This window comes from Gymnoscopelus microlampas, assembly GCF_963454915.1.
Source record: "Gymnoscopelus microlampas genome assembly, chromosome: 13".
Classification (NCBI taxonomy): domain Eukaryota; kingdom Metazoa; phylum Chordata; class Actinopteri; order Myctophiformes; family Myctophidae; genus Gymnoscopelus; species Gymnoscopelus microlampas.
Window position 1 is genome coordinate 8,080,673 of NC_139950.1, and position 17,467 is coordinate 8,098,139.

Here is a 17,467-nt window from a genome sequence, read left to right on the forward strand (position 1 = left end):
AATGAAGGCTCTGTTCCATTCAGGTCAAACGGAGTCAGGGTGCTGATATTGTGCTTCCAAATGGCCCCTTGGCGGGTGTGTAACTCTGAGTGTACAAATGGAACCAAATGGACCCATTTGGTTCCATTTGTACAATCTCAGAGTTATGGTGGTCGTGGAAATTAAGAAGTCTGACTGTGCTACACTAAAATGGAACAGCCTTCATTAGTATCATTGGTAAGTAACACCTGCGAAGGAAGTGATAATATGGCTGCCGTGAATAGAGCCAATTGTCCTTACATAAATACAATCAAATAAATCCTTATGAATGGAGATGACGGTGGACGGTCTGTAGAGGGAGCCACTGCTACAGTTGATTACTGATGCGTCGCTTGCACCGTGCATGCATCCACACACGTGCGTGCGCGTGCATGCGTGTGTGGATGCACACACACACAATCCGTGCCCGGTGCGCAGCAGCAACCTGTGCTACGGTGTGTATATCCTACACCGTGTACTAGTAGGCTACACGCACGCACGCGCGCGCGCGCGCACACACACACACACACACACACACACACACACACACACACACACACACACACACACACACACACACACCGCCCCCAACATTCCAACCGCATGTTCATCAGCAGAAAACCTGCGGAGCGATCAGCAGCCTCTATCATCTCTCTCTCTCTCTCTCTCTCTCTCTCTCTCTCTCTCTCTCTCTCTCACACACACATACACACACACACACACGCACACGCACGCCTCTTATAGCTGGGCACAGAGAGACCACCCAAATCTACCGCTGCTTCACTCTCTCTCGGAATTGCAATAAAGAGACGTATTATAGGCGAGATTTGATCTACAACCAGCCAGGATCGGGGCAGAGAACGCAGGTAATGCCAGGCACGTGTGTGTGTGTGTGTGTGTGTGTGTGTGTGTGTGTGTGTGTGTGTGTGTGCGTGCGTGCGTGTGAGCGTGCGTGCGCCCCTAGCCTAGGTGACAACAAGCACTTGGACCCCCAGCATCCACATAGTCATGGATCCTGGGAGGAACATTCTGATCATAAGATCAAAAACATGATCCAGAACATACATCTTCTGGATCATGTTTTTGATCTTATTGTTTTGAATCTAGTTTAATATTGTGTTATTTTTCTTTTGTTGATCTTTTTTTATTTTTTATTTATTTATTTATGTAAAGCAATGTGGGCTGAAAGGTGCTATACAAATAAAGTTGATTATTATCAGCCAAAAATAGCAGATCTACAAGCTCACAATGCGTCGCGTGTTTTTGGCCGAAGAGATTTGGTGGTGTAGAATAGATGGAAAGAGTGGTCCAAGTACAGTAGACTCTACAGAGCCAACTGAGGTTCACAGTTTACTACAAAGATGCAGGGCTGAGTGGTTGCATGATGCGATGGTCTGGTCTTCATTTAAGGCATTTTATCCAGGATCATCATCCATTGCTGTCAAAATAGGTGTTTGTTATTTTAATAATCGTTAAACACTATTCAGTTTTTTTTTGCATGGCTGGGTGATGATGACCAACGTTCGCCCGACCCCCGTGACACTGACTGACACGACAGAGCGTGTTTACGCACAGATCTTTACGCGCATTACGCATTAATCCTTTTGGAGAAAAACAGCAGAAAAACACTTCACTCACTGAAGTCGCAGATTTGAGCTGGAGCGGTGCCAACGTAAACATCACGCCAGCCAGCCATGGGGGGAGATGTTCGGACTCGTTCAGCAATTCCATCAGTGATGTAATAACTGGTATTAAAAACGTGTGGGGCTGTCAAGGAAAAATGATCTTGCGTGCTCTATCCATTTGGGCTTTTTTGCTCTCTCTCTCTCTCTCTCTCTCTCTCTCTCTCTCTCTCTCTCTCTCTCTCTCTCTCTCTCCTTCTATCTCTCTCCCTCTCTCTCTCTCTGCGCAGTTCAGCTCCGACGTTTTAGCGAAATGCTGGGAATCTGCGTGTGTCTGTGTGCTGTCTTCACCCATGTCCTATCCCAGGAGGCTGAGGAGCCCATCTCCTACACAGTAAGATAACTCTTTTCATCTCCTATACAGTAAGATAACTCTTTTCATCTCCTATACAGTAAGATAACTCTTTTCGTCTCCTATACAGTAAGAACTCATTTAATCTCATTTACAGTAGGGGACTAATTTAATCTCCTATACAGTAAGTAAGAGCTAATTTCATCTCCTACAGTATACAGCAAGGGACTAATTTCATCTCCTATACAGTTAGGGAACAATTCACAACACAGGTTTTCGAGGTTGAGACTTTTGACACAAAACACGTATACGTGAGATAATAGAAGTGTCTCAATTCGAGGAATAATTTTTGGTAATTGTTTTTGTTGGTTAAAAAGGTTAAAGTACTATATTATGATAGTAATCATTGCTACAGAGCGTTTGTTCGGTCACAGGGGTCTCTCCAGCTCTTTAGTAAACAGAATATAGTACATTTTCAGGTAGGTGACAAAATTTAAGCCAATCAGGAGAGAGCACTGAAAATGCATTATCTGTTCAAGAAAGAGCTGGAGAGACATGGCAGACTCCTTTTACTGAACAAACACTCTATAGCAATGAGTACTATCAGAATATAGAGCTATTTAACACTTATTTTAACCAAAGTAAATCACTTACCCTACCTTTAAGCAGGAAGATCACTAATATTATTGTTTCACAGACAATTTGGTAGCTTCATAATGAGCTCATTTGTTTTTCAGTGTACAGATGGATATGAGTATGACCCAGTGCGGCAGCAGTGTAGAGGTGAGAACAATGGGGCTTTCTGTGTTGTCCTTAATGCATAATGCATAATGACTTTGATATTAGATATCTATGATACTTATTTTGTGTGAGTCACAAGATCCCCCTCTTCTTTTCATTCCTTTCTTTCTTTCTTTCTTTCTTTCTTTCTTTCTTTCCTCCCTCCCACCTTCGTTCCTTCCTCCCTCCCTTCCTTCCTTCCTTCCTTCCTTCCTTCCCTTCCCTCCCTCCTTCCCTTCCATCTCTGTCCTTTCCTTGTCTCCTTCTCATGCCGTTCTCTTGTCATGTCAGACATTGATGAGTGTGCCATAGTGGACGACGCCTGCAAGGGGGGCATGAAGTGCATCAACCACTTCGGCGGGTACCTGTGCCTCCCCCAGAACGCCCAGATCTTCGTGGACCAGCAGGTGGCGGCGCCGGACCCCGTGCCGCCCATCGCCCCCGCCCAACCCAGCCGGACGCCGCGCCCCGGCGTCCCCAGGCCCATACGCTGCACCCCGGGATTCACCGCCGATGAGCAAAACTTCTGCAGAGGTAAGAACATCCGTTTAATAGGCTCTATGCACAGCAGCCATATTATCACTTCCTTCACAGGTGTTACCAATGATACTAATGAAGGCTCTGTTCCATTCTGGTCAAACAGAGTCAGGGTGCTGATATTGTGCATGTTGGCTCACTGGAAACACTCTGCTACACCAGTGGGTCTAAAGTTGGGGTCCAGGGACCGTCATGGGCTTCCAAATGGTCCCTTAAGGGTGTGTAACTCTGAGAGTGTACAAATGGGACCCTTACGGGTCCATTTGGTTCCATTTGTACACTCTCAGAGTTATGGGGGTCGTGGAAACCACTGTGCTACACTAAGCGGAACAGAGCCTTCATTAGTATCATTGGTAACACCTGTGAAGGAAGTGATAATCTGGCTTCACAGGTGTTATTGGCAACACCTGTGAATGTCTTCACAATATGGCTGCTGTGCATAGGGTGCATTAATACATCGAAACCCATATTTAGAACCAGTAATGGGCTTAACCACACAAACCCCATATGGTTGAGCGGAGTCCCTCCGGCCCGGGCTCTATGCTAGTGTATTTTCAGTTTTCTGTTATTGTTGGGAAGCTTACCAACCCCCTTTTCTCCCCAATTTAGCAGTTATGATTCCTCCCCACTCACATTTCTGTGTTGTCACTGCTGTCGTATCCTACTGACTCACCTGCCAGTTGAGGAGCCCCCACCGGGAGGACGTAGAGCCTTCGTCCTATACTCCTCCCGCCCAACACTCCCCGCTGACAGATGCCCCCCCCCCCAGCCCGTAGGAGTACATGCAATGACTATTATCCCCCTAACCCCGCCCTGCTTCCCTCCCCCCCCGAAAACACGGGCCAATCGTGTTCGTACGGACGCTCGACAAAGCCAGCTAGATGCACCACGGAGGGTTTCGAACCCACAACCTCCGCGGTGGTGGGCAGGCACTTTTACCATTGCGCCACCCGAGCACGACTTAACCTTTCTTATGTAGGTTCATTGACCAATCAAGAAGCAGATAAAAACAATATATGTATAATTGTTTTATTTCTTCATGAAAAGTTCTGGAAAGTTTCAGGTTATGGAAGGTTCTAGGTTTTACTTGGCTTTGTAGTGGAAGAGACCCATTTGACTAGTAGTAGCTACGGTTCTACCCAGAGTTGATTTTGACAGCAAATTCTGATTTAACATGTATTTTGTCGGTGCCTTGATGGCGTCGTAATGGCTGATTTTACACTTGGTTGCATGCTGAAAATAGGAGCTTGTAGATCTGCTATTTTCAGAGCGCAACACCCGAGCGCAACCAAACATAAAATGACTTTTCTTAGATTTCTACTGGATCTCTTCACCACTAGTCCCTCCCTAACATTTTAGTCTAGTTTTTATTTGTTGACGAAAGTGTCAGTATATTTAGTCATCATAGCTTAGTTTTTATTTAGTTTTTATCTTGTTTTCGTCAGTGAAAAAAGGTAGTCGATGAACATTTTTCGTCATAGTTTTAGTCGACGAAATCAACACTGGCTCTACCTTCCCCCTCGCTTCATCCAGGGCTCTACAAAACCCTCAAACACTAGCATTAAAAAGCCTTTTTTCATGATGCGCCAACACGTGCAGTTAATCTCACACCCAATGCTGTAGCATAGCACTTTGTGTTTTTTGCAAACAGGGACTTGTTATGTAGTATTCACTTAATAATAATAAACCATGAAACGTCCATGAGCTCTGCCTAAGCAGCAGTCAACACAAGTTAAACCACACAGAGCTGCCAGGTGTGTTGAACGCCACTCAGCTGCTTTTCTGTCCACATTTTGTACCACATTAACCCTGGCATCTCTGGTTTAGTAGTTCTGCCACAGGGTTCTTGTAATATACTGTAGGTACAAAGAGAAGTCCAACGGGCTGGTCTGCACGCATTTATTATTTTGCAGGGGTGACTGACATTCCGACTTGCATCTTCCTCAGAGTCAAAGAGAACAATGGAGAGAGGGGGGTCTTGTAATATCTTGTAACAATAACCTGAAACTCTCTAGAACCATGTGAAGGCCTGTGTTTACGTTTCGTTTCTATTATAACCAAAACTACAAAGGGAGGTACGCCATGAAAACAAAACTCATGAAGGAAGCGAAAATAGCCGAGCTACAACTTATCTGCAGTATTAGCACTCTGGTTTAGTAGACAAATTGGGTTCTGAGAACCTTATCTGAAACAGAGCTGTATAGCCGTTGAAATATGTTTTCATGGCACGGTTGGTTCTTGTGGTTTTAAAGAGCCATAACATATAGCCATCTTATACTTGCTATTCGCTGGGCCTGACACTCTCGTGTTTGTGGTAGCAGTAAGGCTGTGTGGGTGTGTTCTTGTGGTCGAGAGAGCGCCTTTGATCTTTTCAACAGGGGGGAGTGGTTCAAAGATTCTCTCTCTCTCTCTCTTGCTATCACATATGCACACACACACACACGCGCACGCACGCACGCACGCACGCACGCACGCACGCACGCACGCACACACGCACAAACACACACTAAAGCACAAATCTTTTGTTGCTTTGTGCCAGATGTTCCTTGGAGAAGCTCTGTGCCTGTATCCCGTGTACAGTAGGTTTCTGTTGTCCAAAACCGTTCCTTTTTTTAAATTATTATTTTAAAATAGTGAAAATAGCAGATCGCGATGCGCCGCTCTTTGAGATGCTTTTGTGTGGCACTCTTGAATGATGAGGTGAAGGGCATTAATTTACAGGGGGATTTTTATTTATTTATATGGAGATATGATATTTCTGCCCCGACAGCAACAATTTTTTTGCGTTAGAGTCTGAAAAGGTCGGAAAAACAAAAGTATATCGTCGCTTGAAACACGTCACTTCGCGCCGGGCTTCAGGCTTGTAGATCTGCCACTTTTGTGTGACGCTCTAGTACGATCAAGTAGGGCCGCTAATGTACGATAAAAAAACACAAACAGTTAGATTATGGAGATAGGAGGTTTCTGCCCCGACGACACCGATATTTACAGAGTCGGGTCAATAAATGTACAGCAATGTAATGCAAGACATAATTACCTTTACTCCAGTATGTGCCCGACAGTCATGCCAATTAGCGTGGAACTCTGCAGTGGTTTGTTGCGCGCTGAGATTTGTGGCCACGGGGCTGCAATGAAAGTAACACGTTTGATGGGACACCTGGGGCTAAACTATGCGTAAGGTGCTTTATGTGTTTTTCTTCTCTTTTTTTCTGAATGGAGACCCATGGCGCTTCTCTTTCCTCCAATTAGCTTTTATTAGAGTGTAAAACATGGCAGCATATCAGCGTAAGTAACCACATGAGCACGCTGGCATGCCAACAAGTGCTGTGGAAAGTAACTAAGTACATTGACTCAAGTACTGCACTTACGTGCAATTTTGAGGTACTTTTACTCTACTTGAGTGTCCATTTTTCAACACTTTACATTTCTGCTCCGCTACATCTCAGAGGCAAATACGGTACCTTTTACTCCATTATGTATTTAAAAAGTTTAGTTTCAAGTTACTTTATTTAGTTCCAGTTACAAAATAAACATTAACCAAATAAGCCCTATTTTATACTTTGTCTGTTCGAAAATAGCGTTTCTACAAGCTCACAATGCGCGTGTCATGATGCAATACGATGTGAGCTTGTAGGGCTTCTATTTTTGAAAAGATTTTGAAAGAAATTGAAAGTAAAATAGTGAAATGGGCCATTCATAATGAGTACTTTCATTTGGTATTGTAAGTAAAAAAATACTTTTGTACGTTTACTCAGGCACATTTTTAATACAGGACTTTTACTGTCCACTGCATGTGAACAGGCCCAATACTTATCCCTCGACTGGCATCGCGTAATTTCAACGTGCGGGCTAAAAACAAAGGTAGACTGTTGTCGAGTCCTCTTACTTTGGAATTAACAGTTGTTTAAAAATGTTTAGCGTGTCTTTGCGTTGGCATTTAAAACGTGGGTGTCTATTTCTGCCGGCACAGTGATATTATCTTTGTTTACAACACTCCCCACTTTCTCCCTCATTACCCCTCGCTTGCTACAATGAGCCAATTGTTCTTGAAAGGGGAATTGTCCTGTTTCCTCTCTCTCTCTCTCTCTCTCTCTCTCTCTCGCTCTCTGGTCTGTGGCTTGTTTTGCACAGCGAGGTTGGCTCACTCAGGGATCTCCCATCATCGTCCAGCCAGCGTTCAAAGCGCGGGGAAAACCTCAGCGTATCAAATAGTGCTTACCTCAGGCTCACTAGCTGCTAACTCACCACTCTGAGGAGGATGTCGGGGGGGACGGACGGGGACTGCAGAGTCAGGTAGACTAGACTAGAGAGAGAGAGAGGGGAGGATGAAAGCGCTGACGTGGGATGAATTTAACCATAATACTAGCACGAGAGGACGTCATGGTTTGTGACCCGGTACAGCTGGGGAGTCAGTCTGCTGACTGTTCTGTAATATACAGTGGTTCTCAAAGTGCCCCCTCCCTCCCCCCCAGCCAAATGAGTGCGATTTTTTAGGACCTTACGGGTCTGTACCTCTGAGAGTGTACGAATGGAATCAAATGGACCCTAATGGGTCCATATAAAAAAGAAAACTAAACTAAAAAACAAGGTTTAAAATACAGATTTGGTTTTCTCCAGTTAAACTTTGTTGTTTCTATGTCGGTGGTTCTCAGTCTTTTTCGTGTCAAGGACCCCCAAAATGATATGTATTTGGCCGCGGACCCCCATCTCAATTGTTTTTGTTCCAGGGACCCCCAGAAGCAAAGCTTTGAGTTAAAAATGTTCGCTTTAAAATATATATACATATTCAAAGATGTGCACAAATTGTCACGATTTTTCAAAAATAGCAGATCTACAAGCTCATAGCGCAGCACTCGGTGCCGTGCTATGAGCTTGTAGATCTGCTATTTTTAAATAGCCAAAGCATAAAATAATGGGTAAAGTGGTTAGACAGATGCTTTCCCGGTTTGAATGGGTTAAGATGTCTGTCCACGCTCTGTCAGAAAGGTAACCGGAACGCTCGGTGGAGCAACCTAGTTGGACCCTTTTTTCTTTCTCGGTACAAGCGGCCCGCTGGGTGAGAACAGACTACAGCCCACTTAAATTAAGTTAGGAATTAGTTAGGCAAAAACAGTTAAATGACTTGAGTGGCTCAAGCAGACTTGAGCCACGAGAGGCACCGCCGAGCGCGCTTAGGCAAGCAGGTCGCTGGGGCGAACGTTGCAAATCCCGCTTCTGCTGACTCAGCGCCGTTCCTGTTGCGTCCCAATTGGGACAGAATCGTAAATCATCACCCACCCACCCTATTCTCGGTACCCCCGAGACGTCAAACTTGGCCAATTAAGATCTGGTGGCCAGAAATACCCGGTGGGTCCGACCACTCCGAGGTCGCCGGATTTGACCGGGTCTGACTAGGTTGTTGTACCGAGTGTTCTTCTATTGGCCAGAAAGGCACCACGTTTCCCTTCCGCTGTAAACTTGAACTTCAGCCTAAGCGTGTGTTGTTCTAGTGACACACTGGACTGTTTGTCACCCATTCCTGACTGAGTGGCCACCGCTGGTGGAAAGCAACTAAGCACACTTACTCAAAAACTGTACTTGGGTACACTTTTGAGGTACTTTTACTTTACTTTAGTATGTACATTTTTCAATATTTTAGACTTATATTTCAGTGGCAAATGTACTTTTTCACTTCACTGCAATTATGTATTATTTGAAAACTTTAGTTACAAGCCACAACTATTATCAAATAAATGTGACACATTTATAAAGATTTAGGTACTTTTACTTTGGTACTGTAAGTATATGTTGATGCCAAATACTTTTGTACTTTTACTCGAGTCAAATGTCGAATACAGGCTTGTAACAGAGTATTGTTGTATTGTGGTATTGCTACTTTTACTTAGGTAAAAAAAAAATAACACTGCAGTAAGCTCCCTTCCGCTTTAAACTTGAACTTAAGCCTGAGCGTGTGTTATTCTAGTGACACATCTGGGACAGGGAGTTTGTCACCCGTTCCTGAGGACACACACACACACACACACACACACACACACACACACACGCACACGCACACGCACACGCACGCGCACACACACAGACTTTTGCAGTGTGTGTGACAACTTAATGATGATTTGCCTTTCCATGACCTCTTCTACCCTCACAAAAAAATACACACACACACACGCGCGCGTGCGCGCACACACCGCTCACGTACTAGAGCCCCGGTTTACTGTACACTTTTGTGGTACTGCGTGCGGAGCGTAAGAATGAGGCACGCTTACAGTAAAAAGGTGCTTGTTGTACGTGTAGCCCTGCCTGGGCTCTGTGTGTTTTCAAGCTGATGTCATTCTTTTCTCCCACACATGAGGCTCGTTCATCAAATAACGAATCAATCATTTAACCCATTAAGACCGGAGGCCGATTCTACGAACGCCTTCTAAAACAGTAGTTCTCATACTTTCAAGATTGTTCAAAACATTTTCAAAAATAGCAGATGTACAAGCTCACGGCGCGGCACAAAGTGCCGCTCCGTGAGCTTGTACATCTGCTATTTTTAAATAGCCAACGCTAAAAAGAAACTAAAATGACACAGCTGCTTTCCCGGTTTTAATGAGTTAGAGGCCGATGAAAAAAAGATGGAAAGCGGATATTTTACGACGCTCGTTTGGAGTACACCCTCACCTTTGTAAAAGCTAAGTGTACTGCTCAGCTTGGGGACTTAGGACGTCCGACGTTGGCCAAGTACAATGAATCATCCCTCTGTTTTATGGGGCGGGAGGGGGGGTGCTTGTTATTTTCATAACACGAGAGTTAAGTCCTGGGGTTTACATGCTTTAAAACCTTATACCGTTGACCCCGGAGTCCCCCAGGGATCTGTACTAGCCCCCCCCCCCCTCTCCTGTTTTCACTCTACACTAAATCAGATTGTTCTCCAACCTTTTTTCAAGTCAAGGACCCCCAAATTGATATGTATTTGGCGCAGCGGACCCCCATCTGAAAATGATTTGTGTCAGGGACCCCTAGAAGAGAAGATTTATGTAAAAACAAAAAAATCAAAATTTTCAAACACTTTCGATATTTCTCAAAACCTTTCAAAAATAGCAGATGTACAAGCTCGCCGCACCACACGAAGTGACACGCTGTGAGCTTGTGGATCTGCTATTTTTAAATAGCCAACACATAAATGGATAAAGTGGTTAAAACGATTGTGAGGCTACATTAACTACTTTGGCTGGGGACCCCCTGGAACCGGAATCAACCAGGTATCTACACTAAGCCCACTCCTGTTTTCGCTTTACACTAAAAAACACTCTTCGACAAAACATTGCTGATCTACAAGCGCACTAGACTGCCCTAGCGTGTCTGATATCATGTCTAGGCGGTCGGGTTCAAAATCTGCGGAGAAAAAAATCCGCCGGATCCTATTGGTTCACCGATCTGTCCGTGTCCGTCAGCCTCCGCCCCGCCCCGCCCCGCGCCCCTCCTCCTCCCCAATGTGTAGTATTGAGAGCCCTGATGTCACAACATTTGGAGCGACGCCCACTGCACTCTGGTTGGTTGGGGAAATGAAACACTTCCTATACCCGGAACATCGACTGGTTGGTCCAGGCTTTTATTTTTTTAGCAAAACTAAAAACTAAAAGCCTGGAGATCGAGGCTACAAACACACTGGCCCATCATATTGTGATGCACTGTGAGCTTCTATAGGTCTGGAATATTCACTGTATGTTCGCGCCCAGAATAGGGACGCTTAGGGTTCATGTGGTTCTAAGTCCTGGGTTTGCGTACTTAAAGCTTCAGTCTTGGGCATACGATACATACAGTACACTTCCACCCTGTCAGTGGTGTAAAGTAACTAAGTACATTTACTTTCAAGTACTGTTTCAAGTAATGTTTACTTTATTGGAGTATTTCCCATTTTCAATACTTTTACAAGGCAAATATTGTACTTTTACTCCACTACAACTATGTGACAGCTTTAGTTACTAGTTAGTGCAGATTTTGATTATTATCACAAAACATTCATTAACCACTTCAGCCCTATATACATTTCGGCCATTTGAAAATAGCCGCTCTACAAGCTCACAATGCGTCGCATCGCGACGCATTGTGAGCTTGTAGATCTGCTATTCTCAAAAGACGTTTATACATTTAGAACTCTCAGACATTCTGCACAATGAGTACTTTTACTTTTGGTGCTTTTAAGTATATTTTGATGCCAATACTTTTGTACTTTTAACTCAGGTAAATTTGGATTACCGCACTTCTACTTGTAACAGAGTATTTCTACTCTGCAGTATTGATACTTTTACTTAAGTAAAACATTTGAGTGCTTTTTCCACCATTGCACCCTGTGTGGTAGAGGCTGTCTGGGTCGAGAGAGGCTATCTGGGCAAACAGAATGTCCCCAGTTCACCTCTCTCCCCCTATCTATGTGTCGGATGTGTCCCTGAGCTGAGCCAGACACGTATAGACCCCCCGGCCCTAACTGCTCCCCTGGTGCTGTATTAATAGCACTGCTCTTTATACTGTAGTTATATAGGGTTAACCCATTAAGACCTGAGGCCCATTCTACAAATGCCTTCTAAATCAGTACTTCTCAAACTTTTTCGTGCTAAGCCCCCCCCCCCCCCCAAAAAAAAAGATATGTATTCGTCCGCAAAAAAAAAAAAAAAGAAAAAAAAAATCCCCTAAAAAATTTCAAACATTTTCAAGATTTTTCTAAAATCTTCAGAAATAGTCTGTTACTTTTGAGAACCACTGTTCTAAACCAATGTTCTAAATCAGGGGTCTTCAACGTTTTCAGGCCAAGGACCCCCTAGCTGAGAGAGAGATGAAGCAGGGACCCCCTACTCTATTTCGTATAAAGTTGTGTTTCAGATTTTAAAAATTTTTTACGACATGGTCTGCTCTTTTTTCCCTCTACACCTATGCCTCTTTGCCAAAAATAGCCGATCTACAAGCTCACAACGCCTCGCAGCGCGAGGCGTTGTGAGCTTGTAGATCTGCTATTTTTGGCTAAAGTTCTCCTCAGAAAAGGGATGCTAGGATTCAAGTGGTTAATGTAAAAAAGAAAAATCATATCACACAAAGATTTGGCGGACCCCCTGTATTAACTCTGAGGACCCCCTAGGGGTCCCGGACCCCCTGTTGAAGACCCCTGTTCTAAACGTTCCGTGATTCTGCCAATAATCGTATTCTTTGAGACACACGTCCGAGTTTTTACCGGGTCAAACAAGGGAATCACGTGATCCCCTTCCCCTATTCGCTCATACTAAGACATGGCGTATGTGTAGGCAGAAGAATCTTTCCCGGTTTTAACGGGTTAAAAGCAGAGGATACATTTCACAATAGTGCAAATAGTACTGTGATAAAGAAATAAGGAGTGGGGACCATGTTATTGTTATTGGTTTGATACACATGCCAACCTGTACGGTATTGACATGAAGGGACTTGCTGCTTTGGTTGCCTGGCGTCCTCTGGCCATGTGTGTGTGATCTACAGCATTGGTTCTCAAAGTGGGGTCTGGGGACCCCCAGGGGTCCTTGAGGGGGTACCAGGGAGTCCCCAGCAAAATGAGTTAATAAAGCATCACAATCATTGTATTCACCTTTATCCATATTTTATACTTTGGCTTTAATTTAATGGCATTTAATTTAATTTAATTCATTCAGTTAGTGAAGGAATAAGGCTTTGAAATGCCACCTAAATTGTGAGTGGAACATGAGTCTTTCAGATCGGATGAACTTAAAATAAATAAAATAGCGATTGCGCATAAGATGGTGGCGTTATGACTTAATTACCACGTAAGCCGTGGAAATAAGACGTGCATAATAGGGCCCCGTGTGAGTGAGACATGACCTTTGACACGATCTAAATGTCTCAATAGAAGAGCAGGCAGCAAAATACAACCACTCCAGTTGTATACATTATATTGTATTAACATACTCTACCATACAGATTGGACACATTTTTATTTTATTCAAAAAAGTTACCGCTTAAGTTAAGTGCCGCTTTAAGACACACCTGTATTCATGGCGAAAATAGCTGATTTTTTCATTATCCCACGATTTTTGTAACCCATTTTGTCACCCAGTGCCAATTGCCTAAGCCGTAATCCTGGGCGCTACTCTCCCTCTGCCAACCTGGGGAGAGCCCCGAACTGAGTTTATGCTTCCTTCAGTGCATGAGGAGTGAGCAGCCCCGCTTCTTATCACCTGACAGCGGGGAGTTTCCCCGGTTGGACGTAAGCGCGTGGAAGCAACACGTTATTCCAACCAGTTCCTTTCCCCTCCATCAGGCGCCCCGGCTGACCAGGGGGAGGCAGTATAGAGACCAGGATTACTGCATGTTTTTTTGTGAGGGTACCTACTACCTACCCCAGGGGACACAGGGAGAACATGCAAACTCCGCACAGAGAGGCCCTTTCGCCAACCCCAGGATCCGCTACTTTTGATGCGTTTGTGTGACGCTGTAGTATGATCAAGTAGGGCATTAATTCACGAAAAAACACAAAAAGCTAGAATACGGAGATAAGAGGGTTCTGCCTGACAACGACAATATACATTTTTTAGGTTATAGAATTTTCCACTGTATTGGGAAATTAGTGCGCACAAAGCACTGATATATATATATATATACACACTTTGGCTATTCAAAAATAGCAGATATACAAGCTCTACAATAGCAGATCTACAAGCTCATAGCGTGGCACTCGGTGCCACGCTATGAGCTTGTAGATCTGCTATTTTTGAAAAATCATGATAAAAAAAAAGAAGTGAACATCATTTGTAACAGATCCACATAGTAAATAAGTTTTTAAAAAAAAGAAAAGAAAAAAAAACGTTTTGTATAGTTGCACCGTACATGTTGCAACAACAATAGTGTGGTCGCAAACTCTCCAGGCACACCTGGGCTTGCCTCACGGTACACACACACACACAGAGCGCGGCTGCCCTGCCTGTGTGTGTGTGTGGTGACAGAGAGAGAACCTGCCGGGTACTTTTCCACACCAGAGTCCTCTCCAGTACAAAGCAATTACATTTTTCCGTGCAGATGCAATGCACTGGGGAGGCATAACTCTGGAATGCCAGAGTTGCTTGTTTTCTTTCCGTTTGCTCCCATCTTTTGTGATGGGAGGAATTACTCACCTCCTCACTTGACAGATAAGCGGTCGGATCGATGTGTGTGCTCCTCCGCGGCAGGAATGCAGGTCGGCATGGCGATGGGCTGTGGGGAGACAGCGGGCGGTTGTTGCCGCGTCCGCCATTGTTTTTTTTTTTTTTACTGTGAAGTTGCTTGTAAATATTGGTAGTTGCAGGTTTTCGTTTGTTTGTTTTTTTGTTTTGGGGGGGGGGGGCTTGTTTCTAAAGTGTAGTTTCTTAGTTGGTCTAATGTTGATTAAATCTCAAAGATTTTAAGGAGAAAGACCCCCAAATTAATATGTATTTGTCCGTGGACCCCCATCTGGAAATGTGCCCCCCCCCCCCCCCACACACACACACACACACACGCACACGCACACGCACACGTGTGTGTGTGTGTGTGCGTGCGTGCGTGCGTGCTCATGTGTGTGTGCTCGCGTGGCCCAAGTCGCTTCTTTGTTTAGCTTGTTTTATGTAGACCTGGACCGCTTGTTTCTCTTGCCAGATCTGGACACCCTGGAGAGCAGGGGACCGCATCACATTTTGACCTGCAAAAAAAGCTACACAGGGTTTGACGGGTCCGCTTGGTCTCGTCCCGACGATTAATGTTAGTGAGGACTTATTGCTCTGCTACCAGCATGCTGGCTGTTAGTCCACACAGGCCGCAGAAACCTCTTATCTCCATATTCAAACATTTTGTGTTTTTTTCCTAAATGAACGCCCTACTTGATCACACGAAAGCATCTAAAGTAGCAGATCTACAAGCTTGTAGATCTGCTACTTATGCTATTTTTCTTTTTTTAATCCTGAAAAGTAACAGTTTTAGACATACCACATACGTGTATGAGGTTTCCACCCGACAGAGACGATATATTACTTCCCTCAATATAAAAATGCCCTACTGTGGCAAAAAAAAGTGGCACAAAATGGACGATCTACAAGCTCACAATGCATCACATTGCGGTGCCTTGTGAGCTTGTATTCTATTTAAAAATATATATATTTTCAAAAAAAAAAAGATCTTACAGAACAAAATACATCCATCAGAAATCTTCTCCTCAAATATCCCGTTTAAATATTCACATATATATTCTGCGATCAATTCATATAAGATAACAAAATTTTTTTTTAAACAAAACAAAAAGGAACAAAACGTAATATCAACATCAAACAACATAGACGCAGGTATTTATTTTATTCATTAGGCCTACTGTAAAAAAAAAGGAGGTGCCAAGGAGTTTCTTTTCTTCTAACCTTATCAAGAGTACGAGCCCAGTGAGCTTGTAGATCTGCAATTTTAGCTAGTTCTGAATTTCTTTGTGTGCTGAATGCAATTAGTGTTTATTTAATACACCCTTGCAGTAGCCTGGCAGGGATATATACTGTAAGCCTGACCAGCTGTAACTACTTTGTTGATTAACCCAGTAAATGGCAGAGAAGCCAAAGAGAATTCATTTGTCTGAGTGAGTTCATGACACTTTGCAAGTGAAAGGTGCTCAGTCTCGTGGGTTTTATAAATAATGTAAAGATTAATAGTTTTTATTGGCCTTACAAGGTTTCCAGCCGACAACAGCGATTTGTAAAGATGTCATGGCGTTCAGCAAACGTTTACAGCTTTGCAGGAAATTCCTGCAGATCGTTATCGGTGTTTGCTTCTTCAAAACATCCAGGAGATAAGGGAGGAGGGGGAAAAAATGTGTTTGTACCAGTGGTGGAAGAGGTACTCAGTATATGTTACTGAAGTAAAAGTAGGAATACCACAATGTAGAAATACTCTGTTACAAGTAAAACAGGCCTGTGTTCAAAACGTTACTTGGGTAAAAGTACAAAAGTATTGGCATCAAGATATACTTGAAGTACCAAACGTAAAAGTACAAAAATGTTTGAAAATAGCTACAAGCTCACAACGCGTCGATGCGCCGCGTTGTGAGCTTGTAGATCGGCTATTTTGAAGTAGCCTTGGTATAAAATAGGGCTTAAGTGGTTGATGTATGTTTTATAATATAATAATTTATCTGCAAAGTATCGAGTAACTACATTTTTCAAATAATTGTAGTGGAGTAAAAGCGCAATTTGCTTCTGAGATGTAAAAGTATTAGTAAATAGGAAATATTCCAGTAAAGTAAAAATTCCTCAAAAGTGTACTCATAAGTACAGTACTTGAGTAAATGTACTTAGTTACTTTACACCACTGGTACAAATGGAACCGAAATGAAAAAGAAGAAAGAAGTTTTGAGAACACACATTGTGATAAAAGACACAGAGACTGGACATCACAGGAAACGGGATCAAATACAGATCTTTTTGTTTGATGTTTTCCAACTCACTCTGATGTAAGAGGCAGACATGGCTGAACGACAACACACCTGGGTCTCACCTCTTAGCCTTGTGAACCCTGTGAACCCTGGGAACACCCACCTGTCTGCCCACCCAACCCCCCCATCCCCCCTGTCCTGTCCTGTCCCCCAGCCTGTCTGTCTGCTCTGCACCACCTCTAGAGATCACTGTATCCCAAACGGTGGGTCCGGACCCTATGGTCCGGACCCATCTTTGGGTCGGGGACCAATATTTATGGGTCGCGGGTAAATTTGTCCTTTTTTTCCCTACATCCTACTATAATTCTAGTAACCTCTGTCTGTCTGTAGTGGTAGGTGTCTGTAGTGGTAGGTGAAGCTACCCGGTTCTCCAGTGGCTGGACCAATTGCTCTGATTTTTCACACAGCCATTGACCATTACCATCTGAATTTAACTGTGAAGCCCGTTTTTCAATTTCATCAAATCTCAGCTTCTTATTAGCGTTTATGTGTCAAACAATGTCGCCTCCCGGGTTGCCAGATCATGTGCGCATATCCCCCCACGGATGCGTCGACCCGGTATGGTCTAGCAAACATAAATTATATATACAGTAAATAAAAATCTAATATTTTCCGTAAATACATCAAAAAAAGTTTTAAGAAGTAGTGAAAATGGTAGATCTGCAATATCTGCCAGATTGCAGATCTACTGTTTTCACTAATTTAGGTCCCGGCCCC

General features: G+C 43.7%; 1 protein-coding gene across 2 annotated transcripts in view; it reads left to right on the plus strand.

The window, feature by feature from the left end:
• Positions 1-629: 629 nt before the first annotated feature.
• Positions 630-17,467, plus strand: part of efemp1 (EGF containing fibulin extracellular matrix protein 1) — a 57,121-nt gene continuing 40,283 nt past the window's right edge. For both annotated transcript variants that reach the window (XM_084076452.1, XM_084076453.1), the window contains exons 1-4: positions 630-884; positions 1,931-2,034; positions 2,730-2,775; positions 3,064-3,306. In XM_084076452.1, the coding sequence (XP_083932578.1) occupies positions 1,954-2,034; positions 2,730-2,775; positions 3,064-3,306 (370 nt within the window). In that variant the 5' untranslated portion in view covers positions 630-884; positions 1,931-1,953. The remainder of the gene's footprint in view (positions 885-1,930; positions 2,035-2,729; positions 2,776-3,063; positions 3,307-17,467) is intronic.